The following is a 14,899-nucleotide window of genomic DNA, read 5'->3' on the forward strand; positions in this document are numbered from 1 at the left end:
ACTTGCATTTAAAATGTGCACATGTCAAACATTTGGAGCATATGTTCCCAAACCACAGCAGGTGAAATTGATGTGGTTTTTCCATAAGCACATTGCCATGAAAATAATTTGCAGTGTTTGCTAGGACAAGCATTGCTCATATGTAGGGTTAGGCATTAAAGCAATTAAAACCTGACGCATGCCACACCATTTGTGATGAAGACATGAATTTTGTAGGTTTCGGTTAATTGCATTTGATTTTTCACAGACAGTTTCATTAACTGCTATCGATTAGTTTACTGACTACACGCTAGAATCTGTGCAAGATTGATAGTGAAGATTTTCTTACCGTTAAGCGAACTGATGACTCTTAATCTTATCCATTACTCCACTAAGAGCTCTTAGTTTGGTTAGCAGTTTTTAAAGATCGCCGTCAGCCGTGATTGACAGGTGTCGTATCGTCTATCTTAGGTAGAGGAGGCCATGAGCGAGGTGGACGTCCAGCTCAAATTAGATCTGCACTTCACAGACAATGAACAGCAGTGAGTATCTCTCTTCTCTTGCATCCAGGCCTCCAAAAAACATTTAGCAAATTATTCTTTATACTAAAAATGGTCCAGTATCCTTAAAAAAGCCCTAATATGTATCATTTAGATAAAGATATGTATACATTTGGTACCAATGTGTACATTTGAGGTAGTAATATAAACTATAGGTGCAAAAGGTGTACTTTTTGAAAGGGGACTGTACCACCTTTTTTTACCATGTTTTCTGATGGTGTACCATTAAAAAAGCATGCACTGTAAACATTTATGCTAAAGCTGTAAATATAATAATAATATATACTGCAAAAATGACTTTCTTACTTAAAAGTTTGTCTTCTTTTTAGTAGAAATATCAAAACATTCTTAAATCGAGATGCATTTTATTGATGAGCAAAATGACCCAAGAATTTAGTTTTTAAACAAAACATATCACATTTAAGTGAATTTGTGCTTAAAACAAGCAAAAAAAAAAAAAAATCTGGAAATGGGGTAAGAATTTTTTTCTTGAATAAAGTGTTTAAGGAAAAATGTCAAGATTTTTTTCCTAACACCATTGGCAGATTTTTTCCTTGTTTTATGTCTTAATTCCCTTAAATTTAATATTTTTTGTCTAAAAACTAGACTAATTTGTAAGGTCTTTTGCTCACACTGCAAAAAAAAAAATCTTAGTATTTTTGTCTTGTTTTCAGTAAAAATATCTAAAAATTCTTAAATTAAGATGCTTTTTCTTGATGAGCAAAACAACCCAAGAAAATAAGTCTAGTTTTTAGACCAAAAGTATAAAATTTAAGTAATTTTGTGCATAAAACAAGCAAAAAAATCTACCTATGTGGTAAGCAATTTTTTCTTGAATTTAGGGTTTATGAAAAATGTTCAAGATTTTTTTGCTTACCCCCACACTGCAAAAAATGATTTTCAAGGAAAAAAATCTTAGTATTTTTGTCTTGTTTACAGTAAAAATATCTAAAAATTCTTAAATTAAGATGATTTTTTTCGGTGAGCAAAACAACCAAAGAAAATAAGTCTAGTTTTTAGACAAAAAATATCAAATTTAAGTGATTTTGTGCATAAAACAAGCAAACAATCTGCCAATGGGGTAAGCAAAAAAAAAAATCTTAAAATTTTTTCTTAAACACTAAATTCAAGGAAAATTAGCTTACCCCATTGGCAGATTTCTTTGCTTGTTTTATGCACAAAATTGTTTTAATTTGATATTGTTGGTCTCAAAACTAGACTTATTTTCTTGGGTCGTTTTGCTCATGAAGAAAAAGCATCTTCATTTAAGAATTTTTAGATATTTTTACTAAAAACAAGACAAAAATACTAAGAATTTTTTTTTCTTGAAAATCATTTGCAGTGCATTGGAAGATTTTTTTTGCTTGTTGGTCTAAAATCTTGACTTATTTTTTTTGGGTCGTTTTGCTCATCAAGAAAAAAGCGTGTTAAGTTAAGACTTTTAAGATATTTGTACTTAAAACAAGACAAACATTTTTTTTTTTGCAGTGATAAGAGTTTAACGTTTGGACACGCTTGACTAAATGTTTCTTATGTAAATGTTGTTTGCTTTAGGTTGGCAGATATCTCCTCTGTTCCTCTGATTAGCAGCAGGACGTTGGGTCTTCACTTTCATCCACACCACGGCCTTCACCATCATCTGCCCGTCATGTTCGATTACTTCCACCTGTCTGTGATCTCCGTCTCCATTCACGCCGCCCTGGTGGCGCTGCACCAGCCGTTGATCAGGTGAATCCTTACTGATGCTGCCCTTATTCACTAAACATTAAACATTATTAATTTAACATATTTTATTAATAGGGATTAGACAATTCAAAATTATTCTTACCACAAACAGGGAAATCTTATCTGCACATTTGGGTCTGTTGGCCTGTTTTACCAGCAATCTGAATTGGGTTCCTGTTTCTGCCACAATCACTGGAGTTTGGAGTTTTGCTGTCGGCCATGTTTTTAAAGCATGTAAAGAAAATAGAAAACATTAAAATTATATTCCAACAATGTCAACAAGCCACATAGACATCAAACATGCCGTAAAATGGAAAGGCAAAAGTTGCCCAACTGTTCTGGTTTGGATAGAAATATTCACTCCAAACTATACCAGTTGGACATCTCTTGTGGTCATGCCAACATGCACTTTTACTATCACAGCGTCTTGGAGGTAAATTAAGTCTTTCGAAAACATATTCTGTAAGATAGCGGTCAAACCCAGTCTGTGTGTGTCTTTGTCAGCTGTAAAATGGATTTTAAAGAACAAAAGCCTCATTAGTGGAAAGCATCAAGACATTTACAAACAGCTTTATCTGACAAATCTGACATTGAGGGCGTCTTTGGCGAGCACAGGATGGTCGTGTGCCACAGTTCGCCTCGTTTTAGATAAACATGCTGTATAATTGCTTTTGTTGATGAATTTTCCTGCAGATTAAGAGGTCAAACATTGCTCTACCCAGAGAAAATAACATTAGTTTTTTTTTCCCTTAGTTTTGCACGGAGCGGTAAGGGGGCGTGGCTAGGTAAAGGCTCTCCGGAGACAGAGGCCCCGCCTTCTATGATGTCAGTGGAGAATCTGATGTTTGGGGCAGGATATTGCAAACCTGTTCCAACAGAGGTAACTTTATACATTGAATCTGATCAAAATAACTGTTTGTTAATACATTTAAAGGTGCCAATACATTGAAAGAATATGTTAATTTGTTCTCTGATATTTTCGTAGAAGGTATGTGACTTTATTACGTGCAAAAAATATCCATAGACGGTTTTTCATGCCCATTTACAACCCTAGGATTTGTCCCTAGAATGAAATGGTATTATGAAATGAAATAGTATTACCTTATTTGAAAGGGCCATAAATAATAATGTTAAATTAAGATGCTTTTTCTTCATGAGCAAAAGGACCCAAGAAAATAAGTCTAGTTTGCAAAAAAAGATTTTCAAGAAAAAAATTAATAGTTTTTTGTCCTGTTTGCAGTAAAAATATCTAACAATTCTTAAATGAAGATGCTTTATCTTGATTAGCCAAACGACCCAAGAAAATAAATCTAGTTTTTAGACCCAAAATATCAAATTTGAGTGATTTTGTGCATAAACAAGCAAAAAAAAATCTGCCAATAGGTTAAGCAAAAAAATCTTGAACATTTTTCTTAAACACTAAATTCAAGAAAAAAATCAAGAAAAATTAGCTTATTCCATTGGCAGATTTTTTTTGCTTGTTTATGCACAAAATCACTCAAATTTGATATTTTGGGTCTAAAAACTAGATTTATTTTCTTGGGTCGTTTGGCTAATCAAGATAAAGCATCTTCATTTAAGAATTGTTAGATATTTTTACTGCAAACAGGACAAAAACTATTAATTTTTTTCTTGAAAATCTTTTTTTGCAGTGTATATATACACTGTGTTCTGCCCAATATTTGTATTAAAGTATTTTTAACCATGGGTGCCTTACTTCGCTCTAAATGTAATGCAGAAATTTATCTCTAAAACCAATTTAGGCATACATAGTGTGAATACTGTCACCTATATAGACAATCTGTCTGTCTACTACACAAAGACCTTTCTTCCCCATTGGCCTGTGGAGAAATCCATTAAAGCAGGAAACTGTAAGCCGGTCTCGTCTCGCTGTAGGGTTCCTGTGTTAACACCCCACCTGCAGGGGATTTTATTAAGTACAGTGTGTTGCTGGAAGGGAGGCTGTGTTTGATCATAGGTAACAAGCTCAGATTTAACTGCCTCAGACATGTAGAGCAAGCGTCTCTCCCTCTCGCTTTCTCAGTCCTATAAGAGTTTAAGAGCTCACCAGACTCAGCACTTTTTAATGATAGTGTTGTAATATGATGCTTTTTAAATCCACATTCTTAACCTTTTAGATCTTTAAGGAATTAGCTTTCAATTTCTGTCTTTAAGTAGCTTTGATTAACAAAATGCATACAGTGGTCACTAAAATTCGATAAAAATTTATTTGTATACAATTTGCATTGTTACAAAGCAGCTTTAGATGGAATAAAGAAAATACGAAAAATAAAGAGATGCAGAAAACAGAGCAATTTAGACACGCAAGGCAAACAAGTCATTGCATTAAATATAATATTACACCACTTGGCATTTGTAAACAAAAGATGCTTGACTTTTTTTAATAACTTACTTATTGAAATAACAAGTAGATATAAAAATCCCCAATGAAGTGGTATACATTTTTTTATTTTATTTTGTACTGTTTACTTGCCTGTTGTACAGCACTGAGTTCTTGCAGTGACAAATGTGCATAAAAAAAATAAAAAAAACACAAATTCACAAAGATGTCCTATCACAATAACTATGGACATGTTTTTAATAACGTTTAAAAGTTCTGATACTTGTCCATCTTCATTTCACCATCTTATTTAAATGAGAAATTCAATATAAGCAGACTGATCTCACGGAAAGTTATAGTCACGCAAAATTTGATTAATTTATTCGTGTACATAGGACAAAATTCAGCTTTTTTCATGCCTTAGGCACGAATGTATTTTTCGTGTCACTCCCACGAATTTATATAGTTTGTTGTGTCCGTTGTTCTTTTTTGTTTCATTTTATGTTTTTTTTTTTCCTAATTGTTTTTTTCCTATTTTCTTACCATTGCGCTTGGGCTATACTTTCTTACACTGCAAAAAAAAAATTTTAAGAAAAAAATTTATTATTTTTGTCTTGTTTTCAGTAAAAATATCCAAAATTAATTCTTAAATTAAGATGCTTTTTCGTTTTGAGAATTTTTCTTGAATATTTCTTGAATTTAGTGTTTAGCAAAAACATTTTTAATTTAAGAATTTTTAGATATGTTTACTGAAAACAAGACGAAAATACTAAGTAAGAAAGTCTTTTTTTATTTCGTGCCACACTGCAAAAAAAAATTGTCAAGAAAATATTTTCTTATTATTTTTGTCTTGTTTTCAGTAAAAATTAGGGGTGTGACGAGACACTTAATCCACGAGACGAGACGAAACACGAGATTGGGTTCACGAGACGAGACGATATTTTTACACTTTTTAAGAAACCCTCAATGATAAAATAAATGAATAAGAAACTGAAATCACATTATTTTTAAATGTTTTAACTAATCAAGGACTGGCCCTAACAATTATTTTGCTAATTGATAATGAAGTAATTTGTTATTTTGGGGTAACAAAAATAGACCCAAGTCAGCAATAGCATTTAAAATTACATAATAACGAAGATGCAATAATAATTGGTTTAAATAAAGTATTAAAACCAAGTTACATTAAACAACATTTTGTGGCCTATGTATGTATTATAACAAATGCCTGCAGGGGGCGATAGAGGACTCGTCTCGCAGACGCTGTCTTCACTTTCACTTTCACTTTAGACGGAGAGAAACGCTTATTTTTAGTCAAACAATGTTTAAATCCATATTAATATTTAGTATATGTCCATTTCTTTACACTAGAAATGATACAGACACTGTCATGCAGACATTAAATCATGTAACTCTGCATCCTCCGGAGGTCGCATATGCAGGCTGCATACGTCATCAAGGTTTATTTCAGATCATTAACTGAGCATTACATTCGCAAGTTGTGAGCATATTACAACAAGTTGCGATTAACTAAATAATTAGTAAACTTTATAATTGTTATTAGTCTCTAATAAGACAGTGATGAAGTTAATGCAGTTTAAAAATGCGACCCTCGAAGGATGCAGTCTTTTATTTGAGAAACGGCCAGCACCTGCACAAGAAATCTCGCGAGACACATGTAATCTTGCGAAACAAATTTAATCTCGCGAGGTCTCGTCGCACGAGATCTCGTCACACCCCTAGTAAAAATATCAAAAAATTATTAAATTAAGATGCTTATTCTTGTTGAGCAAAACGGCCCAAGAAAATAAGTCTAGTTTTAAGACCAAAAATATCAAATTTAAGTGATTTTGTGCATAAAACAAGCAAAAAAATCTGCCAATGGGGTAAGCAAATTTTTCTTCTTCAAGATTTTTTTGCTTACCCCATTGGCAGATTGCTTGTTTTATGCACAAAACCACTTAAATGTGATATTTTTGGTCTAAAAACAAGACTTCATTATTTTTTGCTGTTTAAAACTCCAACTATGACCTCTGGTGCCAGTTTTAAGTATGCAACTATGTTGCTGACTGCATGTATTGTTAAGCCGTGTCACAGGTAAAACTAACATTTCAGAAATTTCAATAGAAAGCACAGAACAGATGTTAGGGCGTATATATGAGAGTAAGAGAGGGAGACCGAGAGGTATGCATCTGTTTAAGTGTGTGTCAAAGGGATGGTAGATTACAAAGCTTTAAACATATAATGAAAGACTTCAGACACACGCTTTACACTTTAAAAAACACATGCACTTACTGTAGGTATGCAGTTTATATATAGAGACCCACTGTGTTTAATATGACAGTGCTCAATCATCACAACACTACCAAGTGTTAGATTGATTTATTAGATTTTACCTGCCACTTTATTTCTATTAGTTATACAATTTTACATTCAGAAATAGTTTTGGTAACACTTTACAAGGTTGTATTTGTTAACATTAGTAAATGCATAAGCAAGCATGAGCACTTATTAATCTTTGTTAATGCCAATGCAATTGTTCATGTTAGTTTATTGTGCATGTACTAATGTTAACAGTTACAACTTTTGATTTTATAAATGTATTAGTAAATGCTGAAATGATCATGAACTAAGCTTAAAAAATATTGTATTCATTGTTAAATGATGTTAGCTAAAGCATTCACCAATGTTAACAATTACAACCTTATTGTGGAGTGTTACTAAAGCTCATAAACGGGTTATTGCAAAATGCTAATATGTCATATAAGGTACAACATACATGTAGGTTCAGACTGGACTGTGCCACCTAACGGTTAAAACAGTTTCAGGACAGCAGTGGAAAGTTGCAGTTAAACCATGACCTTGTGATAGTACTGCAATGTGAAACTAACAGTCCTGCTGGTTTGGAGACGAAATAATGACGATTTTCCCATTGCAATCATAATTTCACAGCTTACTGATGCTTATACAGAGATTTATCTATTAGACATAATAACATTTAGAATGATCAGTTGCTATAAATCAAATAAAATTGATTATTACATTTTGACAACAATCCCTATCGTGTCCAATTCAGTGGATGGATTCAGAGGTGAATATGTATCAAATAAACTGAATCAAACAAGATTGAGCTCTCATATTACTATGAACAGGGACCAATCATGCACCATTTTTTAAAGGGGCACAGTGTGCACAGCTAACCTTCATACAGTAATCATAGTGATACTGTCAATTAAACATCAAAACCTTCTACACCATAGTCGTATAGACTACAGACACAAAGAGAAGTGTTTATAAATTATTTTATTGCTATTTTACACATCAATGAAAAACTCGCTTAACAGTCACGTGATGTCTGTGATTGCCTGTAATAATTAACACTTGAATAAAAAGAAATAGATGATACATAAATCTTACATGTGTACATATGTGTCATTTCACCATCTTATTTAAATGAGAAATTCAATATAAGCAGACTGATCTCACGGAAAGTTATAGTCATGCAAAATTTGATTAATTTATTTTTGTACATAGGACAAAATTCAGCTTTTTTCATGCCTTGAGCACAAATGTATTTTTTCGTGTCACTCCCACGAATTTATATAGTTTGTTGTGCCCGTTGTTCTTTTTCGTTTCATTTTATGTATTGTTTTCTCATTGTTTTTTCCTATTTTCTTACCATTGTCGCTTGGATCATACTTTCTTACACGGCAAAAAATAATTTTTAAGAAAATATGTTCTTAGTATTTTTGTCTTGTTTTCAGTAAAATTAATATGCTTTTTCATTATGAGAATTTTTCTTGAATTTTTCTTGAATTTAGTGTTTAGCAAAAACATTTTTAATTTAAGAATTTTTAGATATGTTTACTGAAAACAAGACGAAAATACTAAGTAAGAAAGTATTTTTTTATATTTTTTCAAGAAAATATTTTCTTATTATTTTTGTCTTGTTTTCAGTAAACATATCTAAAAATTCTTAAATTAAGAGACTTATTCTTGTTGAGCAAAACGGCCCAAGAAAATAAGTCTAGTTGTAAGACCACAGTGTACATATGTGTATGTAAAGTTTTAGCTATAAATAACATATAGATAATTTAGTATAACATGTTTACAAAATGTAATAATCCATTTGATTTGATTTACAGCAAATGCCACTTTGTAGGTGTGAGCAAAAATGTGCCGTTTTTAGGTGTGTCCTTTTAAATGCAAATAAGTTGATCTCTGCACTAAATGGCAGTGCCGTAGTTGGATAGTGCAGATTATCCCCTTCTGACATCACAAGGGTAGCCAGATTTCAATTACTTATTTTTTTACATGCTTGCAGAGAATGGGTTATTGCAGGGGTTCTCAAAGTCCGGACTCCGGTCCGGATCAGGACCCGACAGGAACTTGATCCGGACCCGCGTCCACTTCATATTACAAGTGCATTCATTTCTATGTGATTGATTAAATGTGTGCATTTGCTATTTTACAAATGCATATTAAACTTGTAAACCATTCGTTTAGTTTTTTTTCTTTTTAGATTTAAGAGTATTCCTGGTCCGGAAATAAAACGAGTTATTTAAAAATTTCCTGTGTGACGCTGTAGCCATTAAACCCAGATGCACAGCTACTTCATTTACTGCGGCTTTTGATCAGTCCTTATCAATCTAAAATCACTGTTGGTTTGAGTCGTTTAAAACATGCATTTGAAAAAGCAACACTCGTCAAACATAATCTTTATACATATTCTTTATTATCATGAAAATACCTGAAGAGGTTTGAAGAACAGCAATATAAATATATCCTTAAAGCGTAACTAAACCCTAAACCAACTTTTTTTAGTTAATGATCTGTAAGAATGGGGCTTTATTAGTGCTGTTCATTGATTTTAGTAAGTTTTTTGACATTTGGATATAAAGTGTTTCAATACTACAACACATGGTGTAAAAATGTCTGAGTGCTGCCCTCTTCAGGTTGAACGGTGGCTACTGCAGTTGAATTTTCCTATTGGATGGTGGGTCCAAAAAATGACTCGTGACGTAAGCAGATTCAAGATCACCACGCCCTTATTACGATCTCACCACACACTTCGTCCCCTCTATCTCCACTTTTCTTGCATTTTTCAAATATTGCCAGTGGGTGGAGTCAGGCTATGACCAGGGGTTTAGTTACGCTTTAAGACATTTCCTGGAGCTGCATGTGTCTGGTTCTTCGTCTGCCGTGCATATTAAGTTTCTGCCCGAGAGCGCCCCCTGGCTTTTGGATGTAGCGGCATTTCACAGTAATATCTTGAGAAGCATAGCAAGCATCATCAGCCAATTTATAGGTGCAACCCTAATTTTGGTCAGTGTCTCTGCATACCAACCACACTTTTTTTGCCATGGTTTATGCATCTGATGGAGAACAAACTGTGCCATTTCTCTAATTAGGTTGCTCTGTTACTTTTGGCATATTTCTTGTGTTTATGTTTAAAAAAATGTTTTACTTTAAATGCAAAATACACTTATGTTTTTCCCAAACTATTTGTGTTGATTTGTTATATAAAGAAATGATTTACATAAAGTTTTTCCGGACCTATGAAAATGATGAGAATTCAGATTTGGACCTTTGAATGTAAACTTTGAGAACCCCTGGGTTATTGTGTTGATCTTTTTCACATTTTCTAGGTTGATAGAAGCACTGGTGACCCAATTATAGCACTTAAACATGAAAAAAGATTTTCAGATTTTTGTTTCGTAATATGCCCCCTTTAATTTCATTATTAATTAATTGCATCCAGAATAAAGCATGCAATTAAAACAGTGAAGAACTGATCATATTTTGCCAATGAAACAAAGTAACAGATGCTTAATTGATTTTGCTATGCAACGCGGGACAATACAATGCTTAATATGGCCACTCTGGTGACAGAAGTCCCACCTTCCAGTTAAAAGAACCAATCAGCAATCAATAAAGACTGACGATTGTCTGGACGAGGGGTGCCTTTCAACCTGTGTGCGTGCGTAGCACCTGAAACGACTGCAAATAAATGCATTTTAGCTTAAGAAACATTAGTTATGGTTCAGTTGATGTAATTTTAGGTCAGAAATATGTTTAATTTTAGCACATAATTTTATAGTGTTTCCCCATTCAAGTAGAGTAGGAGTTTAGTCTTGCATGACTGAAATAACTGCATTGAAAACATGGCCGCCTAGTGGTGCAACTTCCCTAAATCGACTTTGTATGTACTGTACTCTTTAAAGCATGTGTTCCTCTATAAGCGAGCGCCACGTATACAAACGTCAATGTTTTACAGCAGGGAAACTGACTGTGCTTAAGCTTTACCCTGCTTTTGATCTTCATTTAATTATTGAGCTTCGGGCCAAAATACATTTACAGCTGCTCATAATTTCCACAACCAGATCACTTTACACAACACGTATAAATGATATAAAAAACATAATAAGAAAACTTCATACTGTACATTGGCTGTTATTTACAGGAAGGAAATTAAATGAATTGCAAAAGTAAAAGTTTGCTTACATGTGCATCTCAGTTGTGCCTTTTGAGTTTTGCGATCAAAAACCAGATTAAAGATTTCCAGCCCACAATTCAAAATTTCATGTCGATGCTAAAGTGAGTTATGAAATAGCAAAACTAGGTTCCTCTAAACGCATGTGTGTGTTTTCATGTAATGAGTGTTTATGAGAACTCAAAAGCAGCTCGCGAATTGAAGTTGTAGGTTCCTGCATCTGAGAAAGGCTTTGTTCTGTGTTTATGACAGCCGGTTATGTCTGAGCCAAAATAACAGGGGAGAAATGTGACACACTGTAAAGTCTGACCTCTGACTTCCATGTCCTGTGTGTGTGTGTGTGTGTGTGTGTTTGTAGGGCAGTTTTTATGTCCCATCGGAGAACTGTCTTCAGAGAGCTTACACGTGGCACAGACACATCTGTAAACTGTTGCTGGCCGCTCACAGAGGTCTGCGCTCGTATTACACGGCACTAATGAAGGAGATTCCTCAACTCCAACGCATAGAAACGGGTAAGAACACAACCTCTTATGTAATGACTTTATACTCACTCACTTGTGTATCCTTTTGTACAGCGGTCAGGAAAGTTCACTCAAAAATAAAAGTCCTGTCATCATTAATTCAGCAAATAATCCTTTCAGTTTCTTCTGTGGAACAAGGAGACAACAATGAAGACAAAATTATACACAATATAACTTTATTTATACAAAGTCAAAGCATGCTTTGAAGGACAAAAATACAGTAATCCAAAAACATGATCATACACTTAGTTCACATGTTTTACAGTAATCTGACACTATATTTTATTAAAATTTATTTGTAATTGTGACCATGGACAACAAATTATATAATTATATATAGTTATAATGGTTAATTTATTTTAATAAAGATTTTACATCACCTGAAGCTTAAAAAAGCTTTATATTGATTTATGGTTAGTTAGGATAGGGATGATATTTGGTTGAGATATAACTATTTCAAAAAAGATTTGCAAAAAAATCAAAATATTAACATCTTGTCCAAATGAAGTCCTTAGCAACACATATTACTAATTATAATTTTTTTTATATTAAAGGTAGGACATTCAAAAAAAATGTATGGAACATGGACACCTGAGTTTACTTCAATATTTTGCATGTAAATATGAATCTATTATGACAAAACTATACAGATGTGGCCTTTAAAAACGCGCGTTTTCTCCCGCGGCATTCGCCAAATCGTCTCGCGGAGTCACGCAGAATTCTGCAAGTCTTTTCGGGGGGGCTACTTTCCCTTTTCCCTTAATGTGTTTCGCTTCACAGAAAATCCACCAGGTGGCGCATAAAAAACTACATTTTTATATGCGTTGTCATTGCGGTTGTTTCCAGAAGTTAATAAGGGCATTGCTGAATATTTAATATTTCTATTAAAACAGCAAAGTGACGTCAACCCCTTCTTGCCAGCATAACAGCGCATACATATATTAAGATGACTGTACGTGCAATGGGCATTTATACTAAGTGCAACAAAGAATTTAGTGTGAGCCTAATACACTTAACTCTATTTACAATGAATATCTTAATTATTTGTGTTGTCGAATTTTGACACCGTTTCATTGTTTGTTCATAATATTAATAATTATGTCCGTTTTTCTAAAAGTATTAATATTTTAAAGAGATTCATGTGGTATAAAAATACATGTTTTAAAGTTAAAAATGTTGTAAAAATATAGTAGTATTATTGTTCTTAATATATTAAGAACAATAATATGACACATGTATATTGCGCTAAAATGCTATACATATGGAAAGAGGAATTATTCTCAACCACCACCAATAAAGTTTAAAAAATATTCTTTAAAAACGGCGTTTAAACCCATGCAGAGCGAACAAGAAAACATGGGCCTATGCTTACATACTGTACAGTGGGCATATGATATCTTTATTTAGTTTTACATATTTAAAACTTTAATAATACCTTTCTTGCGCATATAGGCAGTCAGTGTTATGATTTTTTTTAATCCTTTCAGCCGTTATTCATAACAAAAAAAATATTTTTCAGTGGCTTTGTAAATATATTACTAAAATAATGGATTAAAGTAACTTTATAAAATCTCTTAATGTCACTTATGTATTTTTTAGTTGGTCAAAACAAAATAAATGGCTAGAAATAGAACAGACATTTTAATTAAAAATGTACATATATTATAGGCGTATATTATAGGTCCTTCCAGATATCTTATCTCAGACGTTCGCAGTCAACACTTTTAAAACTTTTTTATATAAAATATAATTTATAAATTAAAAAACAAAGTTTTAAGTTAAGACAATAATAAATATGTTTATTTTTATTGAAAGAAAAACGTAGAAAATGTTATTATGGGTATAGTTGATGCAAATAAAGTGTGCAGTATACAAAAAATGCAAACAAATTATTTCTAAAAGTGGCAAGATTTTAAAAAGATAAAGGTGGTATAAAGAAAGACATGAGAAAAGTAGAGGTATGCAAAAGAGCACAGTTATTGTTAATTAAAGCGGTTTTATTCACCTTTGTTTGAATTGACAAGCATTTTATTCGCCACTTTCAACACATTTTGTGATTCATTTACTGATTTATTACAGAAAATTGTTGTCAGAAGCAAAGCTATTGTACAAAGCATCTTTATATGTATGTTTTAAAGTTAAAAATGTTGTAAAAAATATATTAGTATTCTTTTATTTAAGAATAACAATATGATACATTTATATTGCGCTAAAATGCAATATACATTATTCTGCAATATAAATTATTCTCAACCACCACCAATAAAGTTTAAACATTATTCTTTAGAAAAAAAACGGCGTTTAAACCCGTGTTGCGTGGAGCGAACAAGAAAACATATGCTTACATGCTTATTCGGCATATGATATCTTTTTTATTTAGTTTTAAAAGTGGCAAAAAAGTTCTTAAAATCTAATGAATACCGGTTTTGTAAAATGTATATAACTGCAGATGCGTGCGTGGGATCCGGGCAGGTATCATTTTCCTCCAGACCTTGACGCATGGTCGCGGGAAGGCGAGAAATATATTTTTTTTAAGTTAAAATATTTTGCACAATTGATATATTACTTATGAATATTTTAGGAAATTATTTTTGACACACGTAGGTTATTACGTGTATTTTGGATTTTAATTTCATTACTGTGCCTATCCGTGGCCTCATCCGAGCGCACTTTCTCCGCCTTGCATCTTTTGAAGACATTGGTATGCAGCACCATGACCCAGAAAAGACTCACACACCTTTCCCTGATGCATGCCCACACAGAAATACTGAACTCCCTGGACATTCGTCCTCTAGCTCATGAGAGTCTTTGGAATCTCTATTATACAACCGGCGCAATTCGCGAGGCAAGTTCTTTTCTGCTCGAGTAAAGAGCGCGTTGATAATATGCGTATTAACGGAATGACATCGCGGGTTTGTTTATTACATGGATGCGCAGCAGCACAAAAACGCTTTTTAATATGAAAAATTAAAGGATTAAAATGTAACAGATTATTATTGAGTCTCTTGGACATAAATGATGACCAATTATGAGACGTTAGAAGGCGCAAAGAGCTGCTTCATCTGTAGCTAAGTAAATAAATGCTTTGCTTTAAACAAATGCATCTACTTTTAAATGTTTTTTTTTTAAATGCTACCCAACGGATTTATTGTATATAATGACTCTGCACCTGTAGATATGGTGAGATGAGAAAACATTTTAAGTAATGCTTTTAAAAAAAACATTTCGCTGTCCAAGTGCTGAAATGGCTCTCCACACGTTTGTAAATTCTTTATCTTTT

The 14,899-nt window shown here is 32.9% G+C and overlaps 1 protein-coding gene and 1 long non-coding RNA gene across 2 annotated transcripts in view; one reads left to right on the forward strand and one right to left on the reverse strand.

Moving 5' to 3' along the window:
• The window catches only part of fam135b (family with sequence similarity 135 member B), a 70,824-nt gene that overhangs the window by 20,856 nt on the left and 35,069 nt on the right, over positions 1-14,899 (forward strand). Inside the window, exons 5-8 of the mRNA XM_065282909.2 lie at positions 451-521; positions 2,094-2,267; positions 3,018-3,144; positions 11,457-11,610. Of these exons, the coding sequence (XP_065138981.1) occupies positions 451-521; positions 2,094-2,267; positions 3,018-3,144; positions 11,457-11,610 (526 nt within the window). The remainder of the gene's footprint in view (positions 1-450; positions 522-2,093; positions 2,268-3,017; positions 3,145-11,456; positions 11,611-14,899) is intronic.
• LOC141281049 (uncharacterized) overlaps positions 2,278-14,899 on the reverse strand; it is a 62,286-nt gene continuing 49,664 nt past the window's right edge. The window contains exons 5-6 of the long non-coding RNA XR_012335439.1: positions 11,654-11,745; positions 2,278-2,474 (exon numbers count right to left, since the gene is read on the reverse strand). This is a non-coding gene — a long non-coding RNA (uncharacterized lncRNA). The remainder of the gene's footprint in view (positions 2,475-11,653; positions 11,746-14,899) is intronic.

This window comes from Paramisgurnus dabryanus, chromosome 19 (assembly GCF_030506205.2).
Source record: "Paramisgurnus dabryanus chromosome 19, PD_genome_1.1, whole genome shotgun sequence".
In the NCBI taxonomy this organism is placed as follows: domain Eukaryota; kingdom Metazoa; phylum Chordata; class Actinopteri; order Cypriniformes; family Cobitidae; genus Paramisgurnus; species Paramisgurnus dabryanus.